General features: G+C 66.7%; 3 protein-coding genes across 3 annotated transcripts in view; 1 reads left to right on the top strand and 2 right to left on the bottom strand.

The window, feature by feature from the left end:
- Positions 1-2949, bottom strand: part of EMIHUDRAFT_56636 (adenylate cyclase) — a gene marked incomplete at both ends in the record, with an annotated part of 6798 nt that extends 3849 nt beyond the window's left edge. The window contains one exon of the mRNA XM_005774018.1: positions 2587-2949. Coding sequence (XP_005774075.1) covers positions 2587-2949 — 363 coding nt within the window. The remainder of the gene's footprint in view (positions 1-2586) is intronic.
- A 1100-nt stretch (positions 2950-4049) lies between these two features.
- On the bottom strand, positions 4050-6204 carry EMIHUDRAFT_435655 (hypothetical protein). The gene has a single exon (XM_005774019.1). It carries the CDS (start codon positions 6131-6133, stop codon positions 4373-4375), a length of 1761 nt encoding a protein of 586 aa, XP_005774076.1. The 5' UTR covers positions 6134-6204; the 3' UTR covers positions 4050-4372.
- Positions 6205-10079: 3875 nt separating this feature from the next.
- EMIHUDRAFT_65194 (hypothetical protein) lies at positions 10080-10385 on the top strand (the record flags this gene model as incomplete). Its single annotated transcript, XM_005774020.1, has 1 exon — positions 10080-10385. The coding sequence occupies one exon, from the start codon at positions 10080-10082 to the stop codon at positions 10383-10385; it is 306 nt and encodes a 101-aa protein (XP_005774077.1).
- Positions 10386-10783: the final 398 nt, after the last annotated feature.

The raw sequence follows: 10783 nt of genomic DNA on the forward strand, positions 1-10783 counted from the left end.
AGGGGGGGAGGGGGGGAGGGAGGACAGACAGGCGGACGGACGGACAGAGAGCCTGGCATGCCCGCGCACGGCACGAGCGTGTACGGCACCAAGCAGGGGCTGGCGTCGAGCCCGACGAAGGGGAGCACCTGTCAGCAGCTAGGCCGGTGGACTGACGTGGTTCACGTCGGATCCGTTGACCTCGGCGGAGGGGGTCACAGCGAGCAGCGCGCAGAAAGGCAGCGCTAGCAGGCAGACTGCCGCGACGCTGTTGCCCCTCGCCGTCGCCTGGCTCGAGGAGAGAGCTCCGCGCAACGCGAGCACTGCGGGAAGAAGCAGCGCGTAGCGCGAGAGCAGGAGCGGCTGCACGCCATCAAGGCCGACGTACGGCACCGAGAAATGGGTGAGGTCGCAGGCGCCTGCGGTCACGAATGAATCAAATGAATTGGCGGGCTGAGGTGACGCCTAGGTGACGACGAAATTGTTCAGTTCGGTGGAGGCACGATCGGTCACCCCGGATGTATCCCAAGGTGGTGGAGTCCGCCGTGTTGTCCAAGGAGTGTCTGGTTCTAGCCACGGACCGTATGCTGCGACCCAGCCGAGAAGGACTCCGCAGTGGCGCGCCAAGAAACGGCGCACCTCGCCGTCGCTGGCTTCGAGCACGGGCGCCTCCGCCTCCTCCGCGTGCGGCGCGAAGAAGTGGCCGGACGTGGCTGCCCCCGCGGCGGAGCCGCCTTTCCCCCCGTGGGCCGACGCGGGGCGACCGCTGGCGTCGTGCCTAAGGACATGGTCACCGAAGCTGAGTGGTGGACGGCCAGCGTCAGCGCGCGGGAGCGATGTGTAGAGCTCTCAAAGGCTCTACAGCGCTCCAGAGCGCTCTACAGCTCTACAGCTCTAACAGCGCTCCACACTCAACACCCTCTACAAAGCGTCGCGGCGGCTCGAAGCACCCTGAGAGCGGCCGCGCGGCGGCTCGAAGCCGCCCACCCCTCACCAGCGAGCTCGCCTGCGCGCACGGCCGGAGGTGTGAAGAGGAGGCGCCATTCACACCCTGCGCATCCTCGCGAGCGGTCTGCACGGACCCAAACATCGGTGACGCGCCGCCGAGACGCTTCCGAGACAGTTCTGAGACTCGGTGGCGCGCTGCCGCGAGGGATGTCCGAGACTCTTCCGGCGGCGCTCCGAGGCCTGGACGCGCCGTCTTGCCGGCCGTGCATGGGGAGGTCCTCTGGAGCGGGGAGGCCCGGCAGAGAGACGCCCTAATGAGTCATGTGTCAAATCGTTCGCAGGGAATGAGAAGCTCGGAAAGAGAGGGAGACCCGGGCAGAGACCGACAAGGCGCACGAAGGGCGAGCGACGCCTCGGTAGACTGGCCGCCGCTGTCGCCGCCCACTGCTCATGTCGTCACCTCCGCTGTCGCCGCTGCCACTGCCGCCGCCGCCGCCGCCGCTGCCGTCGCCGCCGTCGCTGCCATCGTCGCGGCTTCCACTGCCACTCCCTCCGCCCTCGACCCCTTCGTCTGTCGAGTTCGAAAGCCTCATCGAGCTGAGAACGCCTGCTGCCTGCGGCGTCGCCGCCTCCTCAGCCGCCGTAGTCGCCGCGGCGGCCGCCGCCTCCAGCGCCGCGGTCTCCAGCGCTGCCGCCGCTTTCATGTCTCGCTGCGCCGCCGCCGCCGACACGCGGAGCTCTTCGAGCCGCGCCACCTGCGCCTCGAGCAGCGCCTTCTCCTCCCTGAGCTCTGCAGCTGCCTCGTCTTCCCTCAGCGCCACCGCCTCCAGCTCCGCCGCCGCCCTCCCCATCGCCACTGACGCCTCAGTCGCCATCGCCACAGCTTGCGTGACGGCCGCCCGCACCTCTGCCACCGACGCCATCCCCTCCCTCCCCTCCACCTCCCTCCCCTCCTCCTCCTCCTCCGCCGCCGCCGCCTCCTCGGCCTCCGCAACCCTGCCGACCCTACCGACATCCACGCTGGCGCTGCGGTAGCGCGGGGGCTCGCCGCCTGGCGGTACCACCGCACGCACACCCGACAGCGCGGCGAACGCCCCGCCAAACTTACCGCGCTGCGCCTCCCGTTGCGCGGCCACGGCTTGCCTCGCCTTTCCGAGTGGTGAGTCAGGCGCGGCGCGGTCTGAACTGCCGCGAGGGTCGCCCGTTGCAAGCGAAGTCGCGCCCAGCTGCCGCGACACAAAGGCGCCCAAGGGTGTGCGGCACGGCGCAGCGGCAAGCTGGGAAGGCAGCGGCGTCAGCGCCGTCCGCAGCAGCCCGCGTCCGAGTCCGGCGGAGGCGAGGTAGTTGCGGTGGGAGGCGCGCTCGCGGCTGGTGGAGCGGCGGGGCGACGAGCGGGACGACGAGCCCTGCGTATCGCGGCCATACGCGGCGGAAGAGCGCACAGGAGCCGCGGGCAGCAGCGCTTCGGCGAAATAGGTCGAACGAACGCCGTGCTTGCTCGCTGCCAACAGGTCGGGCTGCTTGGTGAACTTGACGGACCCGCCACGCTCAGCGTCCACCAACGCGGCGGTGGCGCCTGAGACGTGGACCTTCCCGGCGGCGCCTATTGATCATGAGCCATTCATGACTCATTATGAACTCAGAGGAGGACACGTAGACCTTCGCCGCGGCGCCCTGCTCCTCGAGACTCGCCGCACCGGCGATCGCCGCGCCCCACAAGTCGAAGTGGAAGCGGACGGTGCCGATGATGCCGCCGATGGCGGGGCCCGTGTGCACGCCGACGCGTATGGCGATGTCGACGCCGTGCTCGCGCTTGCACAGCTCCACCTCGTCGAGCATCGAGAGGCCCATGCCGACGACCCGCCGCGCCGCCTCCGCGGCGGTGGGCGCCTCGTCAAAGGCGCCGCAGCACACCACGTAAGCGTCGCCGATGGTCTTGACCTTGTGCACGCCGTGCCACTCGGTGAGGCGGTCAAACTTTGCAAACAAGTCCGAGAGGAGGCCGATCACGAAGGCGGCGGATCGCTCACTCGAGAGCTTTGTGAAGCCGGAGAGGTCGGCCTGCAGCACGGTGACCTCTCCATACCGGTGCGCGAGGTCCGTGGCGCCAGCAGCGATGTGGCGCACGATCGGGGCGGGGAGCGTGTTTAGCAGCAGGCGGTGCACGCTGTCGCGTAGAGAAACCTTGACCCTCTCCTCCTCACCGAGCCGCTGCAGTCGCGCGAAGTTGTCGCGGCAGTGGGCCTCGGAGAGATAGGCGAGGCTGAAGCCCACGCAGTTGACGACCACGCCGTGGACGAGAGCTGGCCAGAGCGGCTGCCCGGGGGATGGGAAGCGGCGCTGGAGGGCGAGCCCGAAGCCGAGGAGCGAGGTGAAGAGGGCGAGGACGTGCCTCGCAAGCAGCGGCGGCACGAGGACGCCATACCCGAGCACGTGGAGCAACACCAGCAGCGTGGCGTGGTCCGAGTACGGGTCGAGGGTGTCGGAGGCCACCATGAGCACGCCGGTGCACCAGAGGAGCGCAAGCATCGCGGACGCGCGGAGCAAGGGGCTGAGCTCGTGTGCGCCGCAGCGCAGCCGAGCAGCAAAGCCGATCGCCGCAATCACAAGCGACTGCCTTCCAAAGAAGAAGAGAACCGCGTATGGTCGGCCGATCATCGCCTGCACAAGGCGACCGTCATTCGCAAGAGGTCACGACAGTGCGTGGGCCCGGTGTGTGAGTGATGAGTGAGACCTGCGTCGGCCCGAACACATCGTGCCGTGCGTTCATCGACATGAAGACAGCCTCGCCAATTCCTTGGACGGCGAGGAGGAGGCTGGCGCAGGCGAGCGTGCCGCTCGAATCGGAGGAGGCAAACCTTTGGTAGGAGTGGGCAGGCAAGCTTGCAGTTTGCATGACGGTCGGTGAACCGCGGCCACAAGCGAATTGCGGCGTTCCTACGTACTGTGCCGTATCAAAGTCTGTGCAAGTGTGAACAGCAGCTCCTGACCACGGCGCCGCAGGTGCCTGTTGATAGGTCCAGGTGATAGCCCTGGATAGGCAATGCATACGCCTATTTGGTTGATCTGCTTCTAGTTTGCGCCGACCAGCCAGGTCGCTGACACACCTCGGTGGGGGACCTGGGCATATAGTCCATAAACAACTCAAGACCCGGACGCGTCACCTGGGTCGCTGACGTCATCTGGGCATCGCAGGTGACACACCACAGTCCACAGACACACCACTCACAGCTCTAGCTTCAGCACCGAAAACGGCGGCATCGTAAAGTGCATCACGAAAGCCAAGCCACAGACCCTCTCTCCGCGCGCGGTCTAAGGCGCGTCGCGTGTCTGGGCCGCCAGAGGGGCGGAGGGGGGAGGAAAGACCATGCGCCCCAAGGGTACTTCGAAGGGTACTAGGTAGATCAGGGTCCCACAGCCTCTCAGCCCCTCCTTGATGGCACCCTCACGCCACCTCAACCTCGCCGAGCCGCGAGAGGACCGAACGGCCGTAGTTTTCGGCGGAGGTCGCCTCGCGCACCTTTGCGAACGCGGCGGCGCGGCGTGGCCCGTCGGCGAGCCGGCGCAGCAGCGTCTGCAGCACGTAGTTCCCGAACTGGTGCTGCAGCAGCCGCCGCAGAGCCGCGGGCGCCTCGTCGCCGCCGCCAAAGATGGGCTCCGCCGCGGCGTCGAGCTGGTCGGGGGAGGCGAGCGAGAGCACCACCTCGGCGACGTTTGAGCCGTGCTTGCTCGCCGAGAGCGGCAGCAGCCGAGGCAGCAGCGCGCCGAGCATCGCGTCGCGCTGGCCGGCGCCGCACTGCCGCAGCGCCACCTGGACGGCGTAGTTTGCGAAGCGGTGGAGGGCGAGCTCCTCGAGCCCGCCGCCGAGGACGCGGTCGACCGCCGCCGAGCAGTCGATGCCCGCGTTGCCCGCCTCCTTGAGGACGTACTGCACCACCCGGGAGCCGTGCTGCTCGAGAGACAGCCGCACGACGGCCGCAGAGAGCTGCCGCAGCACGAACGGGGCGCGCGTGGCGCTGTATGCGACGCAGACGCCCCACGAGCCGTAAGTGTCGAGCGCGCACTCGACGACGCGCCCGTCGAGCTCCGACACCAGCGCCTCCGCGTCGGCCGGCGCCGCGGCGGCAAGGAAGGCCTGCACGACGCGCGAGCCCTGCGCGTGGCAGAGGAGGCTCGCCATGTGGCCGCGGAAGGCGGCCGCGAGGGCGGGGCGGAGGAGCGGGAGCGACGCGAGCTTGGAGACGAGGTAGTTGCCGAACGCGTGCTGGGCGAGGGAGCAGAGGTGCGGCGCCAGCTCGCCGGCTGCGGCGGAGAGCTCCTCGTCCCGCAGCGTCGGGAGCAGGCGCTGCAGCGCCCTCGACCCCTTTGCGTCCAACGCGGTGGCGACGAGGGAGCCCCAGGGGACGCTGCTGCCTGGCGGCTGCGGTTGCGGCGCCATCTGCTGCGGTATCGGCGGCCACCCCACCGGCTGGCCCGCCGGGCTGAAGGCGTGCATCGGGTACTCGTAGTGCATCGGCGGCGCCACGGGCTGCGGCGGCACCTGCTGCACGTACTGCATCGAATACTCGTAGCACGTTGGCGGCGCCATCTGCATCGGCGCCATCTGCAGCCCCATCTGCACAGGCATCCGCACTAGCACCGAGGGCTGAGGACACACCATCATCGGCGGGACTGCCCCACCCGTCCAACTGCCGGTGAAGGCCCAGCCTGGAGCGAAGGGCTCATGGGCCCAGCCCACAGGCTCAGTCCACTGAGCACACTGAGCAATCTCAGGCTCTGTCCAGGCCGTGCCAAGCACGGGCTCTGCCAAGCTCGTCCCGTTGGCCGCCGCCTCCGCCACGCGCTTCATCTGCTTGCGAGGGTCGGCCGGAGATGGTGGCATCTGTGGATCGGCCGAGACGTCGGGCGAGGAGCGGTCTGCCGTCGTGAAAGAGGAAGGGTCGGTGGCGGCTAGCGACCGGCGCGGCAGCTTGAGCGATTGGCTCCCTTCGGCCACGCTCGGGAGCCGGCGTGCGAGCCGCGCTGACCGCGAGCCTGGGTGGTCAGTGTCGATCCGTTTGGTTAGGCTCTTTCGCTTGGGCGGGCTGGTGTCGTCGGCCTCGTCGTCGCTGCTGCTGAATTCGTCGGCGTCGAGGCTGGTTGTTTTGATTGCGAGCTGTTCGAGCGATGTTCGCGACGTTGCGCGTGCTGGTGGGCAGAGCAGCATGTCCTATGCGGTGGAGAGGGAGGCGGTGGTGTGGGCTGTCCAGGACCACCCGGGCTGTACGCGAGTAAGCGAGCACCAACGATTGCTTTTGCACAAAGCGTTGGCTCCGGTGTTTTCTTTCTTTTTTTAGAGCCGAGGGCGAGGCGTCGGTGTAGCTGGACAAGACCGGCACGCCGAGAGTTTGCCGCATCGAGAAACCTGTGTACGGTGCCCCCCAGTCAGGCCGCCGTCTGCAGCGCAAGATCTTTGCATGGCTCAGTCAGCACCTGCGGCGAGGCCATCCCCGGCCTCACGGTCCGCCGGCTCGAGGACTCGGACGGATGCGTCGTGGTCTGCGACAACGAGGACGGTGAGATGCTTATCCTCGGACTCTATGTCGACAACCTCATCAGCGCACACTCCGCCAAGCTCACCGAGGATGGTACTCCCGTCGATGCCGGCTCAATGTACGCCCAGTTCACGACCAAACTCGCTTCGGATTGGGAGGTCGAAGACGAGGGGCCGCTAAAGGACATGTACATGTTGTTGTTGTGATGAAGGCGTGAAGAATCGCTATTCACGGCTAGGTGTGAAGAGGCGTCGACTGCCCGCGGCGCGCGAGCAGTGCGTGAATGCTTGTGTGCATGTCATGTGCGTGTCGTGCGTGCGTGCGTGCTCACCCGGCAGTACAACGAGGGGTACAAGGTCGACCTCGCGGAACCCCACGCTGGCCCGGGAGGATGCGATGAGGTGAATGAAGTCAAGCTCTGGACGCCCCTCCTCAAGACCTCCTTGACCGCTCCAGAGGGCCCTGCAACAGGTAGTATTTTTTTGAGCTTAGCCTTCGATGTTAGGAAACAAAGCAAGACGGGACATGTATTTTTTTCGTCTTTTTTCGCTTCGCTGCGGACGCAGCCTGGGGATAGATACTAGGGGGTTGTATCAGAGGGGGGGGGTCTGAGGCAAGGGGGCCCAGATCTGCTCGTCTCAGAGGGTACCCTCTGTGCCAAGAGAGGCCATCCACGAGCGGCTCAGAGGGTGCCTGGGCCGACCCTCTGAAGGCCTGTGCCGCCAAGCCAGCCTCTCTCGGCGCAGCCTCTGAGGCTACGGGGACCCTCTGAGACGCCAAGGCAAGCCCCGCGAGGCCGCTCCTCAGAGGGAGTTTTCAGCGGTATTTCAAGTCTGTCGTGATCCCCCACCAAGCAGAGAGAACCCCCCCCAGCCAAGCAGAGAGAACCCCCCCCCCCAGCAGGCCCAGCTTCCATTGGTTTCGGATACCTCAAGTTCGAGTTCACTAGGACGCCGCGGCGCCTCATGGCCAAGCTGGAGCAGGGGACGGATGTGGAGATCACTACCTCCTCCTCGGGCGGCCGCTCCAAGCACATCCTCACTCAAGTTGACGGGTCGGCGGCGCCGCTGCGCGCTGGCCGCGCGAAGCTGTCGCGCAGGGGTCGGCGCGGGCGCTGTGGGCGAGCCTGCAGCAGCAGCAAGCGTAGAGTAGCGCCTTAGTCATGCTCGCTGCTTCCGCCCCCTCCCCGCCCTCCCTGGTCAGCGCCGTTCGTGGAGGGCTAGGCGCTCCGGCCTCCGCCCGGGGCTCTCGCGACTCGCCTCTGTCTGCCGAGAGGGGGCTACCCTCTGAGGTCAACGCCCTCTGTGCCGCGCCAAGACAGACCCTCGGCCGGGGACCCTCTGAGGCCAAAATCAGCCAAGAGAGGCCACAGAGGCGGCACAGAGTCAGAGTCAAACCCTCTGTGCCGCCAAGGCAGGGGTCCGACCCGTCCTCAGAGGGGGGTCTGAGGCCTCAGAGAGTGTATAACCCCCTAGTGGATAGATAGTCGTAGATAGGGAGGGCGTTTTGGCGCGAGTCGTGGTGCACATACCCCCTATCCGGGTAGGAGCCGCGGAACCCTGCGTACCGATGGCGACTCGCTGGGACAACGCCATCATCGCACGCCTCGCGGCCGGGGACCGATGCACAGACGACTTTTGCGGCGCCGTGCTGGTGTGCTCTTGGCCAATGCCGCCAGAGGTGGCCCTCGCATACGCCAAGCTTTCCGCCAGCCTACGAGCGGCGCTCCCGCCAGAGGCCTACATCTACCCGGCCTCCACTCTGCACTGCACCGTTGCGACGCTGCGCGCCTTTACCGGCGGCCCGCTCGACGCGGACGCGCGGCGACGGCTGGTTGCCGCTTGGACTCCCGTCCTCGAAGCCGCTCGGAGAGCGCCAGAGTGGCCGAAGGGCGAGTTTCAGCTGCGTATGGGCCCTCCGACGCTCGAGGGCGCTGCGGGTAAGGCCGCGGCTGCCCAAGTTACTCGAAAAGCGTGCGTCGGGTGCTCAGCGCTGCTGTCTCGTGTCTGTCAGGCATCTTTCGGTACGAGGACAGCGATGGCGCCGTCTGGGCGATGCGGAGGTGCCTCGAGGCAGCCATCGTGGCTGCCGGCGGCGTGCCCGCGATCGGCGGTGGCGACCGGTCGAGCGCCAAGCCGCTGCCGAGCTTTGCGGTCGCGCCGCCGCCGCACCTCCCAGACATCGTGCACTCAACGGCCGTGAGGCGGCCATGTGCGCACTCCCGCCGGGCTCCCGCGCCCCTCTCGCAGCCTCACTGTCGCGCCTTCAGGTGGTCCGCCGAGCCGCCCGACCGGGAGGCGGCGCATGCGGCCTTCGGGCGGGTCGCCGCGTCGTGGGCGCCGCTGGACATCACTGTCCAGGGCGCGAGGGCGGTGCGTCTCCCCCGTGTCCCACGCCGAGCCCTCCGCCTCCCTCTCCGCGTCGACACCTCCTTGCGCCGCTCAGGTCTTTGAGTCCACGCCGTACATGCACATGCCATACGGGGACGAGGACGGCGCGGGCGCCCATGTCTTTTGGGAGGAGGACGCCCCGAGGCGTGAGAATGGCTAGCTAGCACGCTGCCAGCAGCAGCGACTCCGCGGCTTCGCGCGCGCTCCTGGCGGCTGACGCGCCCGCTCCTGGGAGCGAGCACGGACAGTCGTAGGCTCGTAGCAGCAGCAGCACAGCCCGACGCGCAACTGGGGTGTGCGCGGACCTTGACTCGAGCGTCTCACGGGAAAAAGGTTGGACCACTTGGAGTGCAGTCATTAACCTCACACGTCACACACAGCAAAACTACGAGCATGGTAACGGGGCTAGTTACCGCAAGCCCTCGAGCTCGTAGATCCGACCTCGTCGGACTAGCCTTGTAACTAAGCCTCTGGTCCCTGGATACGACCCGGCTCCTGTCGTTAGACGTGGAGACGCGAGGGTTGCCCCCCCTTGCCCCACCACCTCGTGTGTGTGGAGAAGTTTACCTTACCTTACCTTACCTTACGACCCGGCGCAGCAAAATGGGGTTTTAAGAAAGGGATTGCCTCTTCGAACCCATTCAAAGCAACAAAACACAAACAAAAACTCTCTCTCAAAACACAACAACAACCGAGCTCAGGCTCGCCGCGGCGTCGGAGGACGCCGCCGTCGCCTAGACTCCCCTGCGTCACTACGTGCCTCCCCGTCTTTGTAGCCTGGGCCCTGGCGTTTGTGCCCCGTTTGTGCCGCGTCCCGTGCCCCCGAGTTCATTTTACATACAATTGTTGTTCGTATTGCTAAAATCTCAAAACACTAAACACAAGAAATCTCTCTAAACACAAAACAAAACTCTCTAAACACACAACGAAAACAAAACGAACACGAATCAAAAGTACGCTGCTGCGCCTGCCCAATTACGAGCCGTTGTTACGAGCACCTCGTACGGATGGCCAGCAGCAAAACGGCTCAGCAGGTTGGCGCAAACACATCTCGGCGAATCTCGGCGCTTTTCATCTCTCTGGGAAAAAAGAAACTATGCGGCCGCCTCTATTGGCCACATTTCGAGGGGACCTGGCTCTTGCGCGGGAGCGCAATCTTGTGGCGCTGTCGCCCGTACACTAAGCACTAACGGTCTGACCTCGGGCGCATCTGTGTAAGACGCGCTCGATGACCACCAACCAGGGCGAACTCGACTCCAACGAGAGCCTCGACTCGCCTCCGGCCACCACTCCTCCGGTGCCGCAGAGGTCCTCTCTGCCGCTAAACTACCAGATTCTAGACAAAATCGGGCAGGGCACCTACGGCACGGTCTACCGGGCGAGGGACAAGACGGACCAGGGCATCGTCGCGATTAAGAAGATTTTGCTCGACGACCGCGACGAGGGCATCCCCGTCACCACGCTGCGAGAGGCGCGCCGGATACGAAGCTACGGCACACCCTCGCGTCGCCCTCGCTCGCAGCGCCGCCGCTAGGCAGGACCCTGCCCGAGCCTTGCTCCGCTCACGCCCGCCGCCCCGCCCCGCAGGTCGCGCTCCTCAGGAACCTTAAGCACACCAACATCGTCCGCATGAAGGCGCCTTCCCAGCGTTGCCCATCTCCCTCGCGTCCCCGCCGAGTCGCCGCCCCGGCCGTCCCGCCCGTCGCTACACATCCCCGCGCCGGCCCTCCCGCCCCTGCCCCTGCCCGCCGCCCCAGTGACCCGCCCGCCGCCCCCTCCCTCCCCCCCCCTTTTCCACACGCACTGCGCCGAGACAACAAGAACCACACTCTCTCTCGCCACCGTATCCGCCACCATCGCCCCCGCCCCCTCCGCCCTCGCCACCCCCGCCCCCGACCACCGCCCTCGCTCTCCGGTGTGCATCCCGACATG

This window comes from Emiliania huxleyi (genome assembly GCF_000372725.1).
Source record: "Emiliania huxleyi CCMP1516 unplaced genomic scaffold EMIHUscaffold_32, whole genome shotgun sequence".
NCBI lineage: Eukaryota > Haptophyta > Isochrysidales > Noelaerhabdaceae > Emiliania > Emiliania huxleyi.

Coding starts and splice junctions, on each gene's coding strand:
- EMIHUDRAFT_435655 (XM_005774019.1), bottom strand. CDS start 6,133: ATGCTGCTCTGCCCACCAGCACGCGCAACGTCGCGAACATCGCTCGAA.